Source organism: Pogona vitticeps, chromosome 4 (assembly GCF_051106095.1).
Source record: "Pogona vitticeps strain Pit_001003342236 chromosome 4, PviZW2.1, whole genome shotgun sequence".
Classification (NCBI taxonomy): domain Eukaryota; kingdom Metazoa; phylum Chordata; class Lepidosauria; order Squamata; family Agamidae; genus Pogona; species Pogona vitticeps.
Genome location: NC_135786.1, coordinates 70583919 through 70594383, shown reverse-complemented (window position 1 = coordinate 70594383; position 10465 = coordinate 70583919). Strand labels below are relative to the sequence as shown.

Here is a 10465-nt window from a genome sequence, read left to right as displayed (position 1 = left end):
CAAGAAGCATTAATTAGCACACATGGATCCACCACAATATCAAGGTAAATGAAGAATACAGAAGGAGACTCCCAAAGCTATTTATAGTACAAATTGGAGGGAAGCCACTCCATAAAGCCAGGAAGCTGAACTGAAATACTGGCTTCTAAAAGCTGGTTGACGAAGTAAGGTAATTCAAATACAAAACACACAAAATACGCTGTGAAACGGCTCTATTTAGAGGCTTGAGAAAATGTTGGGCTCACATTTTCCTCATCCCTTACATGCCAGTTCCCTTCACCTCTTCCAGGTTTGTCCAAATTGGGCAGACACAGCTTCCACTAACCTCAAAACTACTGTGTGCAAACATGGCTTAGAATTTGGTTTGGAGATTAGCAATAATCATGTCATAGTTTCAGTGTCACTGTGAGTTACGATTCAAGCAACCTGGAAAGAGAGAGGTGAATCCCAACATAAACAGGGAAGAGGAAATTCATAAGCTTGTGACACAGCCCCAGGACTCCAAACCACAATTTGAAGGATTGCTGAAATAGTGCCAATGTTGCCCATTGCTCTTCCACACTGCTAGAGAGACAAATTCTTACTTTGGCGAGCTCATCTGTTTCCTGCCAAATACAGAAGCCAGAACATAAAGTCTCCCCTCGGGTATACTCTGGCTTTGCTGGATGTGTTGGTAATGTGACTGATCTGAAAGCTACAACATATGGATCACTGGAAAAGAAAGCCATTTGGTTAGTGCAAGGAAAGTAAATTCTTCCCCCTTCTGCTTTGACAGTTGTCATGCCCACAGCCGCCGCCACCACATCCTTGTTCTAACTATTTACTTGTTTGATATAATTGCCATGAACTTCAATCTATTTCTTGACATTCACTATTAGGCAAAAAATGAACTGAAAGCTGGTTTTGAAGAGGAAAATGAACTGAATGCCAACGTGACTTTTATAGATAGGTATACACAATATTCAGGGTGAATCAATGCCCTGGAAATGGGAACCAAAAAGCTGCCTTTATACTGAGTCAGACTACTGGTCTATCTCTTTCAATATTCTCAATCTTAATTTGCACCAGCTCTCCAAGGTTTGAAACAGAACTCCTTTCTGACTCTACCCAAAGAAAGCTGGTATTCCACCCAGGTACTAACCGGACCCAACCCCGCTTACTTTCAGAAATTTGGCAAGACTATTGTATTCAGAATAGAGAGGCAGTACTTGTTGACATACCCTTTGCTGCATGGTTTCCTTCGTGACACCAGGACAACAAAGTCTTGAGGCTTGTTTTCCTCGCTCATAGTTTGGCTAATGACATGATAGATCATGTCATCTTTGTCTACTTGTTGGACAAGTTCACAACTCCTGCAAAAGGATTTGTTTGTGTGTAAGACAAAATCCAGGAACCAGAAATAAAAAAACTGAATCTCTTCAGAAATGTGAGGCAAGCAGACATGTAAATAGTCAGGTCTGCAGGGGAACAAATGTAGTTCACCTTCATTTGGGCTTCTCAATAGCATCTGCTCAGTCCCTGCAGAAAATAAGATGGCTAGAAATGAATTTATTCTGATTCAACACAGCTTCTCTATGTTCTTAGGAGGGAATCTGTGGAATATGCCGTACAGTACAATGGAAAGAACAATCCACTGGATAATCCTCAGGATGAACAAATAATTGGGGGATGGTGAAAGACACAGTACTAGATCAAGGATCTCATGTACCATGTGGTCCATCTAGGTCAATGATTCCCAACTTTGTGTCCCCAGATGTTCTTGGACTAAAACTCCCAGAGGCCTTCACCACTAGCTGTGCTGGCCCAGATTTCTAGAAGATGTTGTCCAAAAATATCTGTTGACCCAAGATTTGGAAGCACTGCTCCAGGTCAATCATTTGGCCAGGTGTATTATGAACTAAGAAGCCAGTACATATGTTGTTGGACATAAAATCCCATTTTTGAGAACTGCAGCTTCTGTTTTCATAGTAATTGCTTGGGGAGAAAGATCCCTTAATGCTGCAAGGGAGGAAAGGGTGGACATTCCTCCTAACTGTGGCAAGCCATGACTTCTCCCAAGTACTTACGCATAGTGACGGTCCCACTCATGTCTGCGTTGGAGATCTGACAGCAGCAAAAAGGCTTGCATGGCATCAATAGAGGTGGTCATCTCTATTCGGATAGAGAGGAACGTGTCCTCCTCCAATGTGTACATCTTGAACTTAAGACAGAAAGGCCATTAAAGTTAAGAAGGCAAACCTAACTAAAATAATCTTGATCACAATTCAATTCACATACAACGAAATGCAAGCAATGTCACAATTGTTCACACTAAGACACAGCACACTACACAGAGTAGGGTTTGCAGGCAAAAAGGCCTCTTCTGGATTCTATGAGATTTGTCCACCTTCAAAAGACTCTATGCTGTGCCCACCCGTTGCTGAGTGTGACATCTGTAGGGGGACACCAGGGTCTGGAAAAACATATGGAGACACTAGATACTTGAACAGGGCATTCCTGGTTAAATACAATAGTCTGAGGATGGCACTAATTACCTTGTCTCTTTCAGATGCAGGCACCCAGTCAGCTTTAGCAACTAATGTCTTCAGTGCTGTAACATTATTGTAACTCAGATACACCTGCATTAGAAAGACAAGCAAATACAGTGCACAAAGACAATTTGATCTCCTGATTTTATTTGCCAAGGCATCCAACAACAGCATGTCTTGTTTCCAATTAATTAATTAATTAATTAATTAATTAATTAATTAATGACACATCTTGTTCCCATTTTTTCTTCTTGTTATTGTTATTATGTGTCATGAAATCACATCCAGCTCACAGCAACATAATAAGGTTCTCAAGGCATACAAGATGTTTAAGGAGTGGTTTTACCATTGCTGGATAGGGACGTGGTGGCGCTGTGGGTTAAACTGCAGAAGCCTCCGTGCTGCAAGGTCAGAAGACCAGCAGTCGTAAGATCGAATCCACGTGACGGAGTGAGCTCCTGTCACTTGTCCCAGCTCCTGCTAGCCTAGCAGTTCGAAAGCATGTAAATGCAAGTAGATAAATAGGTACCAGCTCGGTGGGAAGGTAATGGCGTTCAGTGTCTAGTTGCACTGGCCATGTGACCACGGAAACTGTCTTCGGACAAACACTGTCTCTATGGCTTGGAAATGGGGATGAGCACCACCCCCTAGAGCCGGACACAACTGGACTAAATGTCAAGGGGAACCTTTACCATTCCCAGTGAGTTTTCATGGTTGAGCAGAGACTTGAACTCGGGTCTCCTGGACCCAAGTCTGTCACTCTATCCACTACACCTCACTAAGTCTCTTACCAGCTCTTAACTTCATCATCATTAAATTACAGTATATGCCTGTAGGCAAGGACTGCTGTGAACTTTTATCAGAGCACCTAGCAGATATTCAATACTCTTGAAATAAATGACATCAGTGAGAGCATAATTGTCATTTTAAATTATGTTATGTACCATGTCCTTTACGGCATTGAGTTCTGTGGAATAACTGGGGACTCAAAGACTCTGCAGTTCTGAATTCCTGAAAATGTCTAGGAGATTCATAGGTTTCCATCAAATTTCTTGAGATGTTACACAATGGCAAGTCCTGGGAATCAGTGGGAACCGTCATATGGCCACAGGGATTAGCCTATACAGTGGAGTCTTGACTTGAGAACTTAATCCGTATTGGAAGGCGGTTCTCAAGTCAAAAAGTTCTCAGGTCAAATCTACATTTCCCATAGGAATGCATTGAAAACCATTTGATCCATATCTGCTCTTTTCCGTCCATAGAAACTAATGGGAAGCTGCTATTCTGCCTTCGACCACTAGAGGGGGATATTTTGTTTCTTTTTTTTTCTTAGGTCAAGAAAGGTTCAGGGAAGGCAGGGAAAATACAGTCCAGGCAGTACAGTACCAGGCAGTCCGAAGACTGTCTCCCAATCCACTCTCTAAACGCTGGAAGGAGTGAGGAAGCAGACAGGCAGCCTTTTCACTGGCCAACAGTTAACTGAAAGTTCAAATTTTGCACTTTCCCTGCCTCCCACGTGGTTTTTTTTCAGTTCTTAACTCAAATCTAAGTATGTAAGTCAAGTCAATATTTTCCTATGAGAGTGGTTCTTAAGTCAAAATGTTCTTAACTCGAGCCGTTCTTAAGTCAAGACCCCACTGTAAATGACTTCCGCTTTCGGTTTCTGATGCTTTCTCCCACACCACACTATAAAGGTTCCACCTACCACCTGGAGATTCTCTTACACTGTTCATCTCATGGTGCTGCTACCTTGAAGCTAGCTTGGATTCTAAAAGTACCATTTCCAAAGCTCTAGCAAACATTATATCCTAACTTTATCTCTGCTCTTAGAAAGCGTTTCTAGTTCCCTTCCATAAAAAGACTCTCAATCTAGACTTCTGAGGTATGAGAAAACAATATGGTAGGCTCAGTTCACCCCAGGATTCTTGGGTGAATATCCTTTCCCCCCACCCCTCCAACCTATTGCCAATAAAATGTAAGAATACATTTTTTTTTACCTTTAAAAGTTCTAGGAGACACAAAAAATGGCAAGGGATGGACAGACTGCATGATTCTTCACCTGCTTTATGGTGCTGGAATCTCATTCATCTATAGGCAGCTATGTGCCTCTTCCATGTTGTAAAAACTGGGGAAGAGGGGCAGATATTTGGCAGGAGATTCTCCTGGGCATGAACAGGGCCCTGAAATCTAAAGCTATTACTGCAGAAGTCAGCACTGTGCATGGAGCTCAACGTTGACTTTACCTTGTTACTTTCATCCCACGGCACCGACAAAGGTACTTCTGTGTGCTTACAGGAAATTACATATTTTCTGCAGATAACAGAAGAATTCATTGTAATGTCCACTGTCAACAAAAAGTAATTAAAATACTTAAATATGTGCTTAAAAAGAAACAACAGATGTGTTTTGAAAATGACCTTCCTTGGAAACAAAACGAAATATAGTCTCTTGCTTTGTATGCAAAAAGCAGCAACAACAAAACCACAAGAGTATTCAGATTGATAGACAGGGTCATGAGGCTCGGCTACATAGCGAACACCACGTGTTATATACAAATTGAGAAATCCCCATGGTTTAGGTTCCACATGCAAGGTACAATAATGGAGAGCCATTCAACCAGATCAGATTGCTTTGACTACAGGCCTATTCAGGCAATCGCCCTGAAAGTATGAATGGTTCAAATTGTGGTGGGTTTAGGGCTGCCCTCATTTATCCTGTACTCCACATCTTCATGCCATCTTTTTGGTCTTCTTGCCAAAGGTGGACAAAGCGGTGCTATAGACAGTGTTCTTGAAGTGTTCCCATCGTTCAGGTGCATTTGCATTAGCCGGACCTGGAAGGACTTCCTCAAGTGCTTGGGCAAATTCCTTCACTTTTCTTTGATCGCAAGTCTTGCTGATGTCAATACGTGGTCTTCCTTCTTTTTTCGTGTGATATACTCTCTTTGTTCGTAGTTTTACTCTACTACACACCAGGGAGTGATCAGTATCACAGTCAGCACTCTGGTAACTGCGTGTGATCGTAATACTAGGAAGGCTGGAACGTCTAGTGAGGATTAGATCGAGCTGATGCCAATGCTTGGATCTTGGATGCCTCCAGGAAACTCTGTGTTGCAGCTTCGTGTTAAAGAATGTGTTGCTGACACAAAGACCATAATAGCAGCAAAACTCCAGCAAGCGTTGGCCATTTTCATTCATCTTTCCAATGCCAAAACGGCCTAGACAAGTGGGCCAAGAATTATGATCAGCACCCACTCTAGCGTTAAAGTCTCCAAGAATGAACAGTGCCTCTCTTTCAGGGACTTTTTGGATAGTAGCTGCCAGATCGTCATAGAATTTGTCTTTCACTTCTGGAGTGGATGACAATGTTGGTGCATATGCGCTAATGAGGGTTACTGGTCCTGCTGATGAGTGGAGCTGCAGAGCCAGGATTCTTTCACTCCCCACAGTAGGTGGAACAATGCATCTCAGGAGAGTATTTCTGACTGCAAAGCCAACACCATATTCCCTGGTCTCATTCGATGGTTTTCCCTGCCAGAAGAATGAGAAGTTTTTTTCTTTGACAGATCCTGAGTCTGGCAGTCTTGTCTCTTGTAAGGCAACAATGTCCATCTGCAGTCTACTCAGTTCCATGTCAATGACAGCTGTCTTGCGCACATCGTCTATTTCTTGCAGGTCGTTAGGAAAGCCAGGGGTCATTGTCCGTACATTCCAGGTGCCCAGCTTAAGGGCAGAAATTTTCTTACGATTGTTGCATGGTGCACGGTTATCGATCTGCTTGTCGGGTTTGACCCTAAACCCCACACACCCCGTGAAGTTAACAGACCGTGGCGAGGTAGCACCTTACTGGCTGGGGGCTGCCCAGCTTAAGGCGGGCGGTATCTACCTAGTGAGGTGCAATGACCTCTCCCACCGTCAGAAGTAGCCCCTGGCGTCCTGCTCTACACCAATTGAGCCCTGCCAAGACTTTGGACTAACAATCAGCCTGAAGAAAACACAAGTCATGGGCCAGGGCGTGGACTCACCCCCCTCTATTACCATCTCCACACAAGAATTGGAGGTTGTTCATGACTTTGTGTACCTCGGCTCAACCATCTCTGACACCCTTTCTCTAGATGTCGAGCTGGATAAACGCATTGGCAAAGCAGCCACCATGTTCTCTAGAGTCACAAAGAGAGTATGGCTCAATAAGAAGCTGATGACACATACGAAGATCCAGGTTTATAGAGCCTGTGTTCTAAGCACACTCCTGTACTGCAGTGAGTCATGGACTCTTTGTGCACGGCAGGAGAGGAAGCTGAACAGCTTCCATATTCGTTGCCTCCGACGGATTTTTGGCATCACCTGGCAGGACAAAGTTCCAAACAGAGCAGTCGTAGAACGAGCTGGAATTTTCAGCATGAACACATTACTGAAACAGCGACGTCTACGTTGGCTCGGGCACGTCGTGAGAATGGCTGATGGTCGGATTCCAAAGGATCTCCTCTATGGAGAATTAGTGCAGGGAAAGCGCCCCAGAGGGAGACCACAACTGCGATACAAGGACATCTGCAAGCGAGATCTGAAGGCCTTAGGAATAGACCTCAACAGATGGGAAAACCTGACATCTGAGCGTTCAGCCTGGAGGCAGGCGGTGCATCACGGCCTCTCCCAATTTGAAGAGACCCTTGCCCAGCAGGCCGAGGCAAAGAGGAAGTCACAAAAGCAGCAAAACCAGGGAGCCGGACAGGGGACAGACTGGATTTGTCTTCAGTGTGGAAGGGACTGTCACTCTCGAATTGGCCTCCTCAGCCACACTAGGCGCTGTTCCAAGCCCTCCATACAGAGCACGCTACCATAGTCTTTCGAGACTGAAGGATGCCTAACTAACTAACTAACATCTTCATGCTACTCAGAACTCCTCCAGAACTTCATGTGTTCAGCATGATCTGCAGAGGTGTTGTAGAAGCATTTCGTTGAACATACTTACAACGCTTATCCAGACCTCCATGCAAAGGTCTTCAGGACTTCCAGGTGGGGTAGCAACATGGAAGCCAGGGCTTTCCTGTATCCCCACATTCTGTCAGGCAAAATGCCTGAATATGGTTTATAAAGCCAGTTTAATTAAGCCATCGGAGCTAGCTTGGTTACAGAAGACAGTAGCTTCAAGTTTTTTATCTTTATGTAGAATTAAAACTACTCGAGTTTGAAAAAGAGATCTTACAAGAGAAATTCATCAGAAGAAAGTAGGAGATCACATAGCCAACCTAAGGAATAGATCAGTGGTTCTTAACCTTTGTTACTCGGATGTTTTTGAACTGCAACTCCCAGAAACCCCAGCCAGCACAGTTGGTGGTGAAGGCTTCTGGGAGTTGCAGTCCAAAACTCCTGAGTAACCCAAGGTTAAAAACCAGTGGAATAGATGACCAACACTTCACCAGTTATATTTAACTTTAGAAGGTTTCTGCAACCAGAAAACACATAATTGTAAGCCGCCTAGAGTGGTCACAAATGACCAGATAAGCGGGGTATAAATGAAATAAATAAATAAATAAATAATGGGCTTGGACACTGAGGTACACTAATAAGACATGGATGGGGTGGGACGGCATATAGTTTGGTCCTTTTTTCTGATTTTTCTCAACCTTGTCGGGGGAAAATGAAGCAAAAATTGGTAGGTGTCCAAAATAAACTTACTTATGGCCTGAACAGACTGGGCTACAAGTATCCCACAGCTGAAAACAAATAGCAGTTCATAGATACAACCTTTGGTAACTGCAGAGTAGTTAGAACCTAAGATGCCAGCAGGATATACCACAACCTTTCCTCTCTAACATGAGGTGTAATATGTTTGAATCAAGGTGTGGTTATGGCTGAGGTTTTTACTACAAGCATTCTAGCAAAATGCATCCCATTCACTCTGGTTTTCTGTATGTGGAATAGAATAAAGCAGCACACCAAGGGAAAAACAAGGCTAATCGCAGTTCAGGTCCACTCCAAAGCAGTTGAGTTAATTCTACCAGCTTCCCTCATTAACTAAGACCCCCTTTTCAACAGGTTTTGCGGTTTGTATTGAGCTTTTGTTTAGGGCCCAAAGGAGAAGCAAGCAGGTGATTTGTCTCAGTCTAGTGGTGTGTACTGCACTTCTGGAACCTGTTCTAACCTTGGAGAAAATTGTCACAAAGTTACACAGACAGTCAGAGTCACAAGATGCTCTTGTTCTTTGCTCAACTTTATCACTTCTTTATAATCTCATTCTTGGGGCATAAGATAAGAAAACGTGAAGATAGAGAGATTTGACTGATAACTGCTATCTATGACCTTCAGCGTGAAACCTATGGTGAAGAGGTCCACAGTATCAACTACTGAAAGGTCTCTCTCTAGCAAACTAAAATACTAAGAAGGTTTCAAACAGGGAACCTTAATGAGAGACCAGACAGGGCAAAGTTCACAGAGGCATGCCCGACAAGGAAACTAAGAGAAGAATCAAGGGTGTTCAACACAGTTAAACAGTTCCCCCTTCCCTTCTGCTCTGTAACAGAAGAAACTCATGTATTACTCATGGATTCTCAAGCAGAGTTGTTGTTTTTAGAAAATCACAGCTCCTAGAATTCCCCAGTCACCCTTCCAGTGGCCCTATCACTAGAGAGTTCTGGGTACTGCAGTCTTAAAAACTAACTTTTTAAAACTCTACCTCCAGCATTTCAATAAGGCCATCACAACTCAAGGGGAAACCCACAGGGAGAATTTGTATATTGAATCAGTAATGAGAATTATTGTACTTGGGATATCTGAATCCATACCTGTAAATATACGGTAATTGAAAGTCCTGATGCATGAATTATCTCTGAGATGGAGAAGTTCTATACAGTCAGCAAAAACAAGACCTGGAGCTGATTGTGGCTCTGATCATCAGCTTCTCATAGCAAAATTCAAGCTTAAACTGAAGAGAGTAGGAAAAATCACAGGGCTAGTCAGGTATAATCTAAACCAAATCCCTTATGAATACACAGTGGAAGTGAAGAACAGATTTAAGGAACTAGATTTGGTAGACAGAGTGCCTGAAGAACTTTGGATAGAGGCTCGTAACATTGTACAGGAGGCAGCAACAAAAACCATCCCAAAGAAAAGGAAACGCAAGAAAGCAAAGTGGCTGTCCAACGAGGCCTTACAAATAGCAGAAAAGAGAAGGGAAACAAAATGCAGGGGAGACAGGGAAAGCTACAGAAAATTGAATGCAGACTTCCAAAGAATAGCAAGGAGAGACAAGAGGGCCTTCTTAAATTAACAATGCAAAGAAATAGAGGAAAATAACAGAAAAGGAAAAACCAGAGATCTGTTCAGGAAAATTGGAGATATTAGAGGAACATTTTGTGCAAAGATGGACATGATAAAGGACAAAAATGGGAGGGACCTAACAGAAGCAGAAGACATCAAGAAGAGGTGGCAAGAATACACAGAGGAATTATACCAGAAAGATTTGGACATCCTGGACAACCCGGACAATGTAGTTGCTGACCTTGAGCCAGACATCCTGGAGAGTGAAGTCAAGTGGGCCTTAGAAAGCATGGCTAAAAACAAGGCCAGTGAAGGTGATGGCATTCCAGTTGAACTACATTTAAAATCTTAAAAGATGATGCTGTTAAGGTGCTACATTCAAAATGCCAGCAAGTTTGGAAAACTCAACAGTGGCCAGAGGACTGGAAAAGATCAGTCTACATCCCAATCCCAAAGGGCAGTGCCAAAGAATGCTCCAACTACAGGAGCCTCGTGGCGCAGTGGTTAAATCGCCGTACTGCAGCTAAAACTGCTCACGACCTGGGGTTCAAATCCCAGGTAGCCGGCTCAAGGTTGACTCAGCCTTCTATCCTTCCGAGGTCGGTAAAATGAGTACCCAGTTCGCTGGGGGGGCAATGTGTAGCCTGCATAATTGTAAACCGCCCAGAGAGTGCTTGAAGC

At 43.4% G+C, this 10465-nt stretch overlaps 1 protein-coding gene across 4 annotated transcripts in view; it reads right to left on the bottom strand.

The window, feature by feature from the left end:
* Positions 1-10465, bottom strand: part of ACOT11 (acyl-CoA thioesterase 11) — a 128819-nt gene that overhangs the window by 1984 nt on the left and 116370 nt on the right. For all 4 annotated transcript variants that reach the window (XM_078392899.1, XM_078392900.1, XM_078392902.1 and 1 more), the window contains 5 exons: positions 4772-4838; positions 2535-2618; positions 2067-2200; positions 1221-1352; positions 585-711 (listed from right to left, as the gene is read on the bottom strand). In XM_078392899.1, the coding sequence (XP_078249025.1) occupies positions 585-711; positions 1221-1352; positions 2067-2200; positions 2535-2618; positions 4772-4838 (544 nt within the window). The remainder of the gene's footprint in view (positions 1-584; positions 712-1220; positions 1353-2066; positions 2201-2534; positions 2619-4771; positions 4839-10465) is intronic.